Source organism: Acanthochromis polyacanthus, chromosome 9, assembly GCF_021347895.1.
Source record: "Acanthochromis polyacanthus isolate Apoly-LR-REF ecotype Palm Island chromosome 9, KAUST_Apoly_ChrSc, whole genome shotgun sequence".
NCBI lineage: Eukaryota > Metazoa > Chordata > Actinopteri > Pomacentridae > Acanthochromis > Acanthochromis polyacanthus.
In genome coordinates, this window is record NC_067121.1 from 33,862,117 (window position 1) to 33,875,019 (window position 12,903).

At 40.5% G+C, this 12,903-nt stretch overlaps 1 protein-coding gene across 2 annotated transcripts in view; it reads right to left on the reverse strand.

The window, feature by feature from the left end:
* The window catches only part of LOC110953249 (vasoactive intestinal polypeptide receptor-like), a 28,032-nt gene extending 17,640 nt beyond the window's left edge, over positions 1 to 10,392 (reverse strand). For both annotated transcript variants that reach the window (XM_022197155.2, XM_051953485.1), the window contains exons 1-3: positions 10,102 to 10,392; positions 7,319 to 7,412; positions 6,240 to 6,353 (exon numbers count right to left, since the gene is read on the reverse strand). In XM_022197155.2, the coding sequence (XP_022052847.2) occupies positions 6,240 to 6,353; positions 7,319 to 7,412; positions 10,102 to 10,191 (298 nt within the window). In that variant the 5' untranslated portion in view covers positions 10,192 to 10,392. The remainder of the gene's footprint in view (positions 1 to 6,239; positions 6,354 to 7,318; positions 7,413 to 10,101) is intronic.
* Between the last annotated feature and the right edge of the window lie 2,511 nt (positions 10,393 to 12,903).

The following is a 12,903-nucleotide window of genomic DNA, read 5'->3' on the forward strand; positions in this document are numbered from 1 at the left end:
AATAAATGAATTCTGGTAGCTCTTTGGCTAAAAAGCATGAAGCAGAAATGTTGAGAGAATGTTGCTGAATGGCTGCTGCTGAATGACATAAATAAAGGCTAAAAAAGCAGATTGAGGACACAGATGGATTACTTTAGGGTAATATCCAAATCACAAGTGTTCCACAAAATGTCAAGTTTCAGATCAGTATAGCTTTTAGATTCCTCAAGCACTGAGGAATTTAAATGCATCGATGTTCGGTGGAGGCACTAATAATTAATTAGACTGTAAACCTGTTTTACAACACTCACGAAGCTTATCTAATCCTGGAGCCGAACAACGAACTGACAGCTCTGTGATTTTTGTTCTTATTGTGAAATGCCTATTCCTGGCATTTCCTCATCTCTCCTCTCCTGTGTGCGTTGGCGACAAATCAATGTGTGCGCTGAATAATACCATAAAAATCTAAATGCGCATGTTTCCTAACTCCTATCAAATCAAGACGGAGTTGGGAAACGACCGACAATCCAAAGTCTTAGAATGTGTTTGGCATCAAAATTTGGTCGGCTCACAAATACCTGAGTGGCGTATTGCAGAGAAGACGGAGGCTTAGCTTCCTCAAACAACATGACAAGACACAAAGGCGAAGATAAGCCCCTGCTGTTTCAGCCCATGCCACCACTGGATTTGGCTTGTTTGAGGGATTGCCAGAAGAATGCTTTCATCATCCCCCCCAAAACATGACTGCAAGGATTTCCAGAGTCATGCGTGACAACGAGGAGAGCTCAAATGAGTTCATCACCGCCATAATAGCTATTATTCTGAGGCTTTTTTTTATCTTGTCTTTTCTGCAGAGTCAAATGGTTTATCGTTCCTTATTATATCTGAGAGGAAGACGCATATTAGCGCCATTATATTGACTTCAGCTTAAATGATTGCTGTGACAGGCAGGTGAAGCCACTGACAGCGAGGCACTCTGTCACTCTGAGCATGCAGAGAGGGCGAGTCTCCAGTGTTATTAAAAGAGATGAATGACTGCGTGTTTGCGCTCGGCCTACTAGGCAAAGAGTTCATGAGAATGGCAAACTCTATCTCAGCTAAATTTACGACTTGAATCTCTGTGGCGCCGTGTTTCGTAAGGCTTGTTTTTGCATGCGTGCGCGAGGCTTATAAAATGAATGGCTCAGGATGTGTCAATAACTCTTTCACAACTGCTCCTCGCCGTTTTGGCAGATTGACTTTTTGACATCCTGTGTAATACATTCACAAAAGAGAAAGTTCTTGAAACATTTCGCTAAGCTTTTTAAATAGATGAATAAACCTGAAATGCTCCACAAACAGAGCCGTTTCTCTCAGTTCCTGTAATGCCAATATTTGGAGATCCATCCAGTGTCAGTGGTAATTTACAATACACAGAATCCCAGACTGTTCATCATCCCTTAATTAAGTCCTTCTTACATGACCGAAGAGCGCCAGCAGCTATAACCAGCACAGATAGCACATCAGAGCCCACAGGTCACTTACAACCACTTCTCTCCACTCTGAACACCCTGGACCTTCATCCTGATCCCTGCACACTGGGGGTCTGTTGATCCCGTGAACCTTCGACATATCAGTGAAATATACGTCTTCTGCCTTCAGCTGCACAAATCTGGCAATTCCTCATGTGTCCGCTCTCTATTCCCTGGAGTGCTATCCTCTCTCAGGTCACACCATCTCCCATCTGGGTCACATCACAGCTTCCCACACAAGCCTTCTTCTCCGAGCTGACGATAAATCTTTGGTTCGAGTTCCCTCTCATATCCTGAATATGGCGGGGTAAACACCACGCGACGAGAACCCTCTTCGCCACGGTTGCTAGAGGAAAGCGAGCGCCGCAATCACTTACAGCTGAGGTTTGAAACTTGATCAAAGGACGGCAAAGGTGGTCGAACATCTGGTGCGGAGTTTGTTAAAAATGTCGAGGTGTCTTGCACACGACCGAAGACAAGAATGAGGCTGATAGAAAAAAAATTATGGAAGCAGTGCGACTAGGAACCCAGTGAGCAGCTTTGACACCGCTAATTCTGAATCCAGTCTTATGAGCTAATCAGCAGCTTCACAGATGAAACAAACACCAGAGTGTTACATTAATTAAATTAGAAGGACAGTGGGATGATTGTTTGACTCAATAACAGCCCAGCGATTCATAAAAATAAACTCATAATGCACCACGAATGCTATAATTACAATCTGAATATATATATAGATATTTAAAAAACCGAATAAACAGATTTTATTATTGAGTGACAGCCTTAACCCTCATGTTGTCCTGCGGGTCAAAACTGACCCGTTTTAAAGTTTGAAAATGCAGAAAATCAAAATATTTTCACAGCGAAACTTCTGATGTCCCCATTTTCAACATTTTTGGGAAATCTTTGAACATTTTTTGGTGGAAAAAAGAAATGTTAAAAATGTTTCTTTGAGAATATTCACATAAAAATCAACCAAAATCCAGCGAAATTTGCTGGATTTTGGTTGATTTTTATGTGAATATTCTCAAAGAAAATATTAGAAGTTGTACTGATATGTATATAATCACTTTAGATACTTGTAGGATTTTTTTTGGAAGATTTTTACAATTTTTTTTGAAAGTATTTACAAGAATTTTCTCACAAATTTGCAGGATTTTTTAAAATAAAACTTAAAGGAAATTTTTAAGGAATTATTGGAACTGTCAGAAATTTGAGGAATTTTTTGCTGAGTTTTTTTTTTTAAATTTTTTTCAGACAATATTTTTTAGTGCCCGTAAATGAGGACAACAGGGGGGTTAATGTACCTGCACCATCAAGAATTAGCAAACCAAGTCATTAAAGCACAAAATGTGGACCTCAGTTGTGCTTCTTACCCAAATGCAGATGTTTTATGATATAGAAATGTGACAGGAATTGCACTGCCTGGGCTAGAAGTGATCTAAGTTGAAATCAGGTGAGCAATGTCAAAAATGAAAGTGACTTTCTGGTGCAGAAACTGTCTTTCTAACCTGAAATAGATTGTACAGGGGCAGTTCCTGTGGTTAAAACATGTACAAAAGTTTGGGCAGCACTGATGTAGCTTCCAAGTTCCTGCGGTGGAAAACGACCTATTATTAGCCGGACACATTCGGTCTATGTCTCATCTCACCCAAAGGCTCTTTTTTGCTCACTATAACCCACTTTAAGACAAATTAATTAATTATGTAACATTTATATATAGTGCATCTTTGAGTATTTATAGTTGCTTTGTGACAGAAATACTGTGTCATAATGTTTAGACTACAAGTGAGCTATATTTAGCTTTGACACAGCCATGCCAAGGCTAGAAATGGCAGCTTAAATCACAGCAACACAGAGGAAAAACAATGTACGCTGTAAGACCCTATTCTTTGTCACACAGTATTGTCATTTGATTCACTGAAAGTGTTAAAGAACTGATCAGTGCAGCACGATGCAGCCACATCTGTGTTCTTGCAGCTAATTCTAATCAGCTTCTAGAGTGTTTCTCAAGTCTCCCACTTGAAACTGAGTCTCCTCTCCCAGCTGACTACAAATAAACAACTCCATCAAGTCTTAATTAAACTGAGGAGACTTGGCGAGGTAATTAATGGCAAATGGAGACACGTAGGGAATGCTCTCAGTAGCTACAGTACAAACACACCGCTAAACCCTCAGCTTCTCCTTATAGATAATTAGCATTGTTTCCCCGTGAGGCTTTCGCAAATTAAAGAAGGACAAATAAACAGAACATCTCTTTGATGAGTGGATGTTGCGGGGATGGGAAGTTGTTTTTTCTGCTGTCACTCAGACGTGCCATGTGTTTGGAGGTTTCGCTGTACTCTGCGTGATATATGAGACGGAGTGTCAGAAAAGATAAGTGAACATGAGTGGCATCATGAGTACGAAGCACCAGGAGACTCAATGTGCTCCACAGTTCCTATTTCTGCTGTCAGATATGAAACACACCGGGAAAGACTTGCTTGGAACAATAATAGAGGTGAGGGAAGGTTTAGGACGAGCAGCTCCCTTCTTTTAAATAACCTCTACCTATCTCTAGCTTCCATGAATTTGAATCCTCATTAAATTTCAAATTAATTTCAGAACGAAGGACACAGGATTGGCATAATGAAAAACATAGTGATGATTGGTGTCATGTTTATAGTCTGAAAAATAACTTTATTAGGCCTTATTTGTCCTTGAATCAGTTTTAATGATATTGATTCATTCAGCTTACATTTTTCTCCAATACAACAAGCCTCAAACACAACACAGACATAATATCACCTCATAAAAGTTCATATGAGGAAGTGTTAGCGCTTCAGAAGTCATGTTTATGGTCACATGATGAATTTAAAATCTAATATTTACTCTCCTTTTTGCTCCGATTTGGAAATACCTGGCTTTCTGGCAGTTATAGAGTTCCCTACAGCCATGGGTTAATAGGTAACTACTGCGTCTGTGTTTTATGATGAAGCTCTCTGGTGAAAAGGGACGGAGTCAGGAAATCAAAACAACAAGCGGAAAGGTGCAAAAACTTTTACAGAGCTGAGTGGAACTGCAGGGTTGCAGATAATACTGTGTGTTCATCTCAAACACAATCAAAATATATTAGTTGGTTGTTAAATTCAGAGTGTTAGAGCACCTTTAGATATTCTGTATTTTCCGTGTCACGATTCTTCTTTGGAATCCAACATGAACATATATGGCTAAATTTCTAGAAATTTTAAAGCTTGCTATTCTGAAGCAGTTTAACAGTGATTGAGCAGAGTTATTGATGAGCTGGTGTGCTTGAGCTGCAGCAAGTGGAAAGAGGTGGGTGGAGAAAGAGACAAAAACTTCAAAGAGGAGCCCAATCTAAAGGAAGCAGCAATTTGGAGTTAAACTTAAGGCGTAATAGTGTCTTGTACGTGGGTATGGAAGGGTCTGCGTGATGTATTTATTTTTAGCTCCCCAAGTCTGTAAGAATCTGCAAAGACCCTCTAAACAAAACTGTGTGAGGTCCAAAAATGTATGTCTGCTACACTACAGGAGCAACAGCTCAACTGTAGTGTGCATTTATGAAACTGCATCTTCAAAGTGGACTCTGTGGGGCTAGAAAAGTAGCATAATGCTAACAACTACGAGTCTGGACGGATAGATAGATAGATAGATAGATAGATAGATAGATAGATAGATAGATAGATAGATAGATAGATAGATAGATAGATAGATAGATAGATAGATAGATAGATAGATAGATAGATAGATAGATTAGATAGATAGATAGATAGATAGATAGATGGAGAGACAGACGGACAGACAGACGGACAGACAGACAGATAGATTTTATTGCCTCTCCCAAACAGCGACAAAAACTCTCCTTTGACAAGGTTCCAACAATAAAACTACGACACATAAAAACACACTTAAGACACACGCTCACAAAGTACAGATGTCTAAAAGAAATATGAAAAAGAAACAGCAGCCAATTAAAATATATATGGAGTGTTCAGTGTCTCATTTCATTTTGTTCAGGGTTTATATCGTTTTTTACATGTATATATTGGATTGTTTTTTATTTAGAATATTTTTTTCCGCTTTGTTTTTTTTTTTTATCAGTCCGATGGCGAGCTTTTTGCATCAAAATTTCATTCATGATGTGTATGTTCTGGTTGATAATAAAGAGGCTATTCTTTTTCATTCTATTCTATTCTTCTGCAGTGGGAAAAAAAAAAAGATTTTTTACAGATGTTTTTGCAGGCCACAGGGACTTTGTAACGTCTCTGTGATGGAGTTAAGTGGAAGTAGTGATGTAGGGGCTGAGAGAGGTCCTCTGTGATCAGGCTGGCTTCATGAGTTTGTGGTGACCCAATGATTTTGCTGGCCTGATTAACAATACAGGACAGCTTTGTTTTGTGTCTAGTGGAGAGGAAGCTGCACCAGGATGAAATGTTGAATGCTGAATGTCTGTAGTCAAGGCTTTGGCTATTTTAAGGTCTAAAAGAACTATTTTCATGAAAAAAAAAACATTTTAAATATGAAACTTTGATATGCAGAGATGAGCTTTCAGGCTGGACTAGAGGGGAATGTTAAGCAGCTACCAAGTTTACATATGCATGGCTTGCATCGTCCAGCTCCACTTTTCTGCCAAAAGGCTGCAAAAACTTGAATGACTGCTGACTATCACAGAAAAAACTGAGATTGTCCATTATTTTCTCTTTCACATGCAACCCCACACACAACCTGTTTTGTAAACTGGGCTCTTACGTGCAGGTACGTCTCCAGAGAAGTAGAAGAGGTATTTGGGGCAGGGGATGGTGACCACCTCTCCCACCTCAGCACTGGGCCAGCAGGTGATCTTGTCCCATGTACCACTGCAACCTAAGAAGGAGACCAAAAAAAGCATGTTGTTACTAATTAACCCAACACAGACTGAATGAAACCCAGCATTGTGACACTAATCTGCTCTGGAGAGAAAGAGCAGCTTGATTTAGGTGAAGGTGGAGCGGCAGAGTTCCCATGGCAGCCAAAACGTGTAAACTCAGGTCAGCTGTCGGTGCGACGGCGGCTCCATCACATCACAGCGGATGACCTGAGTTAACATGCTGCCACCATGACTAATAAAACAGATCCTCATCCTTCATTTGAACTCGACGGCCTGCTGTGACTTTCCACAGACTGCATGAGGCTCTCGGAGTGCAGAATCAGGGCACAGGCGCCTTCAGATCCACACCTGCTTGAACATTTATCGCAACAAAGAACCATCCGGCCAGGTGATATTTACAACATCACCCTGAGGATTTGGCAACGTGTAAATCAAATGGAATCTACAGCCTGCAAATGATCTCTAAATTAAAAAAAGATAATGAGTGTTTAATGAGTTTTGCTTGGTGTGAAAATGAACAGTCTCAATTACAATCAACAAGTCACGATAGAGGCTCAATCAAGAACAGTTATCTGTGTGTGAAATATACTCACATGCTGTGAGAGCGAAACACCCCATTCAGCCACGTGTAATTCAAAACTCATCAACAAATCAGATAAGCGATTTTAATTACTGCACATTAATAGCGTTCAGTGTGAATAGAGGCTAGAATTGGGTTAGTTTCCTTTAAAACTGAACCTGTGCACATGTGACAAGGGGCTGGCATTAGATGGAAAACAGTGTTCAACCATGCAAGGTGTAATCTAAAGCCAGAGGGGGAGGCTCGAGCAGTTTTTGTTGTCTTTAGAGCTTGTTGTGTCACTTGGGTCAGAACCCACTGGTATAGTTGGCAAATTAAGATGAGACAGAAAACGCCAAAACGAGGTCAGTGCAAACACACACGCAAAGAAAAACGACATACCTGTTGTTTTGTTCTCGATGTGAGCCTCACACATGTGCTTCTCCTTGTCTAATTCCTTCATCATTTCACACATCTGGTGCTGCTCTGAGAACACCTGCAGAGAGAACATATCACATGTGTTTTCTGTGCAACTGTTATGACACGTTGACATCATCCGTCATCTCTCTATTAGTAAAACAGAAAACAGTGACAGATGTTTGCCAAACTTTGGGCACACAGGGCAATTAGGTATTTTCAGAGGGAACAGAAGTGAAAACAATCCCTGCAGCAAAAAAAATTACACGTTTAAATGTTGCTGAAATGTCACTTTATACTTCAGTTCCTCTTTAGCTGTTGATTTAACCCTTAAAACTCATCTCTGTGTATCAGATTTACACAGGAAAAAAGTGCTTTAAAATAGGTTCAGTGTAACTCTACACTTTTGGACGTCCCCTACATTTGTGAAATATTGCAATTAAGAAGTGCAATTTCACACATCAATTTCACCACAGCCATGATACTAAAAAAAGACTAAAAAAGCCATTAAAAACTTAAAATTGATGGATTTCATAAAAATAAGACATTTTGAAAATTGAGTCATATTGGTAGAATTTAGTTTTGTTAGTTTTTCCTTGCAAACGATAAACAAAAAAAAAACAAAAAAAGTAACATTTGTTTGTGTCTGTCTACTGCAGCCACACCTTTTGAAACACAAAAAAGATTTTCCCACAAATATTTCATGAAAATATTTGAGATTGTGTAAAATTTAAGGGTGTCTGAAAATTGTGTTACACCACTGTAAACTACAAAAGCACTGAGAGAGCGCGGTACTTCTCCAAGGCTGCTCAGTCGTTGTATCATTTCTGACGGATGATATCTTAAAATAATTCTTGGATCCAGACTATAAGCCACATCACTGCCAAAATCTAATCATTTGGTCCTTGTATCATTTCAGACCTTCCCTGAAAATTTCAACCAAATCTGTTGAGTAAATACAGACAGACAAACCAACGCCGATCATCACATAACTCCGCCAAGACTCCACGGAGTAAATATACAAAGTCGTTGTTGCGTTCTACCACCAACATCTCCAGTCGCTGCAGCTCGAGCACACCAGCTCATCCATGCATGTGCTCAATAACACTCGTTTTCGCTACACAGTGACAAGCTGCAATATTGGAGTCATTCAGCCATTAATTCTGAAGAGGAAGAATGAATGAAAGGTTCACTCTGCAACTTGACAGGATTGGTTCTTTAAGTGTGTGACGTAAGAAACCTCAGGAGTCTGAATCTGTGTTTTTGAGACTGTTATTGGTACACTGCAGTTACAAAGTGAAAAAGAGAATTTTGCATATAAAAGACATGTTGAACAAGATTTAAAAGTTGACTTTTACTGGAGTGTGGCTGGGTACAATTCTGAGCAATCCTCTACTTTCAATCAACTGACTCAAAAACAGTAAATTATCAGCTGATAACTGATTCTGAGCCAATAAACCTTCTGATTTTTACAACTGACTGCAGTGAATAGATGCCTAAAACACATCAAGTGAACGGTGCATCTACGCATGAACACTTTAAATTCTGTTTGCTACAGGTGGCTGTATTTAAAATGAACTCGTGACTTGTTGAAAACTCCTTTACTTTACATGTGCTCTGAGCCTCACATCTTCAGTCTCCGCTGGGATCTTCCACAGTTCAGTTCCACCATTAATCATCCCATCAGCAGGCGGACACAGAATCAATCTTTTCTGTGATCCAGCCGCTATGTTGCGAGCTCATGTTTTGAAAATGTGGAGGGGAATCGTGATTTCTGGGGTGGAATCTGCGAGGGTGCCCCACCAGGCGTTACACGGACCCCTCTGCTGGCCCGCATGATTTATTGCCCTTGCTTAGCTAGATGAGCCTCCTCTCTGTGGGCATTAATCAGGCTGGTAGCGCGTGGCTATTGTTAACCACAAAATGAGCCCAAACTCTCCCAACACAACAAGGTGAATCCCTCATTGGGGATATTATTAATGCGACTCCTCGGGCAGGATCTTGTGGGTTCCTTAAGATCCCCTATTGGGACGTGTGGTCAGTGATGGATGAGAGCTGCCTGACGTTGTACAAGTTGGGAGGAAACTTCCAGGTATCATCATCATCATCATTGCAGAGAAATCACCTTGTATTCATCACCTGGAAGAGTCTGTGAGCAAACAAATGTACAGACTGCTGGGCTATTCTGAGGGGTTTGACCTGCAGCTGGATTCCAGCAGGTTCCACGGATGCGTCTCGGGAGACAGTTTGTGGTTAAGGATGGCGGAGACCACAGAGACAACAGACAAAGGAGGCGTTGCCATGGCATCCTGCTGGGAGACCCTCACACACTTCACCTGTTTCTCCTGTTAATCCACCTCAACTTTAGCCATGAATAGACAACGACTGGGAAAAAAACACAGAAATGTCTTTGAAAAGCAATCATAGCAGAGGAGTTGTTTGTTGTTTTTTTTTGGTGTCAAAAGGCTGCTGATGACTGAGGAGTTGTGACAAAGAAATTAAGCTGGAGGGGTGTGGAGATGGAATATTATTTCTTTAAAGCACACACAGACAAAACGAAAGAAAAAACCCTTGTCAAACTCATACCTCCATCCACGAACTTCTTTCTGGAAACCACCTGCATCCAAAACTGCCTTCAGAGATGAGCTGATACATTTGCAGCAAAGTAACCACCAGAAACATCTGCGCGCTTCTTTCTGACATTATCAAATTAGACGAGCAGCTGACTGAAAGTTCAAGTCGTGAGAAAAGAGTTTGAACATACTCACCGCTTCCAGCAGCAGGCAGGACAGAAGCAGGAAAAACCCTCTCAAAATGTGCAGCTGCATATTCCCTCCGACGTGCTTCAATGATTTCATACGAGAGACGGGCTGCAGACAGATGGAGTTTGACAGATAATCCTGGCCAGGTACGAGCGCCTCTCCTCGATGGTTCGGTGCGTCCTTGCGCTCTGAGTGTGGAGCTGCTCCGTCCTGAAGTCCTCCCCGTCCTCCTCTTCCTCTTCCTCCTCCTCCTCCTCTTCCTCTTCATCTTCCTCTTCCTCCTCCTCCTGCAGCTTCACCTTCATCTACCAACAAGTAACCAATCACACATCATCTGTCCGCGTCAGGAGGTGAGGGCGTAATTACGCACAAGTGCAGAAGGAAAACACAGTTTCCTTACAAGAAAACTACTTAAAGAAAAGCCTCGTTTTTTAACAATGATACCGGATAACCGTGGGAAATGGAATGCAGGAGGAGTGACAAGTGACGCTACAAAGTATCTGTAGCAACAAGTGTGCTATTTTCTTCATCAGCTACAACAATAACATGCTGCTGACATTCTGATGACTCATAATTAACCCCCCTGTTGTAATCATTTACAACCACCAAAAATATTGTTTCCTTGGCTGAAAAAATTTCTGAAAAATTGCAAAACCTTCAGGAAGAAAATTCCAATAATTCCTTAAAAGTTTCCCTTAAAAGTTTTATTTATAAGAAAAATTCCCCAAATGTGGCAAGAAAATTCTTGTAAATATTTTTCAAAAAAATGAGTAAAAACCTTCCAAAAAATCCTACAAATATCTAAAGTGATTACATATATATCAGTAAAACTTCTAGAATTTTCTTTAAGAACATTCCCATAAAAATCAACTAAAATCCAAAGAAACTGGCTGGATTTTGGTTAATTTTTTTGGTGAATGTTCTCAAGAAACGTTTTTTTAAATTCCTGTTTTCCAATAAAAATTGTTCAAAGATTTCCCAAAAATGTTGAAAATGTGGACATAAGAAGTTTCACTGTGAAAATACATTTTTATCCCACATTTTCAAACTTTAAAATGGTTCAATTTTGACCTGCAGGACAACACGAGGGTTAATAAACTAATGATCCATCCATCCATCCATTCTCTATACACCGCTAAATCCTCATTAGGGTCGTGGGGGGTGCTGGAGCCTTAAACTAATGATGTCATGCATAATAATATATCAGTCAGAGGGCTCAAACCAATACTTTTGCTTTCATAATTTAACCCTATTTTGCTGCTGATATTGACATACTTTCACTTTAGCTGGATTTTCATGCAGGACTTTTACTTGTAACGAAGTATTTTTATGCTGCTGTGTTGGTACTTTTATTTAAACGAAGGATCTGAAAACTTCTCCCACCTCTGCTCGTCACTAATTAGTAGCACAGCAGTGAGTGAACAGGGACACAAAGGAAGCAGCTCCCACACAAGACTGAAGAAAAACAAGATGTGAGTCAACACCTTCAAAAGACAGCTGATGTGTTTTCATTCATGCTTCGTCCATCTGTATGTTGACTTAAAGGGTGCTGACATAAGGCAATCTAAGTAAACATTACCACAAACTGAATCCCTTGAAATTGCCGCAACATCCGAAAATGCTGCATCTTTCAGCTTCACTGCACATATAAGACGTCCACACAGTGTAAGCAATACACAAAACAACACACAATTACATAAAATGACTAATACGACACACAAAATGACACAAACAAACCACGAAACAACATACGACAACAGAAATGACACATTAAATGACACATAGCAACAAATATCAGACACAAACAAGACACAAACAAATGGTCTGTATTTATACAGCACTTTACTACACCTGAAAGATACCCAAAGCGCTTTACATGATTCGTCACACCACATTCACACACTGATGGCGGAAGCTGCCATGCAAGGTGCTAACCACGACCCATCAGGAGCAATTAGGGGTTCGGTGTCTATGCTGAGGGATGCCTTGACACAAGCTCTCCGGGCCAAGGATCGAACCAGCAACCCTGAGGTTGCAAGATGGCCATCCTCCCACACCCACAAGACAACACAAATGAGGCACAAATGACACAAATGAGGCACAAAACTGTAAAAATGAGCTCTCTGGTTACATGCAATAAAAATCAGCCTCTTTCAGTTCCAGATATGAAGCTGGTGAAGCAGACAAACTGCTCCGAGATAAGATAACGCTACTGTACTGTGTGTTCAGACAGATGAGTGATGCATAAGAGAGCACATGTAAGTGAAAGGGGAATCACACTCATAATTTATCCAAAGAAGGAAGTGTGGGAAGAATGAAAACAGTTTGTGCTCTCTTGATATTTCCCCAGTGTGTGTCTGTTTGTCCCCGCGCTCATGCATCAGTGCACACAGTGTGAAGAAATGACTCCCAACCATGAGGAAAACACATTGCTGCTGACAATACACAGACAGAGCGCTTGTTTTAAATGCATAGGCTCCTTCAGTGGCACCATGTGTTTCAGCGTATGCGTCAACATGTGCATTGCTGGTTTCACTATCAGCGGGTGACTCACAAAGGCTTATGAAAGCTCCGAAGGATGTCAGAATAACCTTCCTCCGGAATAAAAGTCAAATGTTTGGGCTTTTCAGTAGTGGTGTGTGAGACTGCAAGATTTGGTATCGATCTGATACCAAGTAAATACAAGGCCAGTATCGCCGATATCGATACCGATATTTCAGATTGACTTTTTCAATTGTTGGTGGGTTTAGAACAAAGGTTAGATGCTGTATATGGTCGTCCACATCTGGAATGAAGATGGGGTTGTAA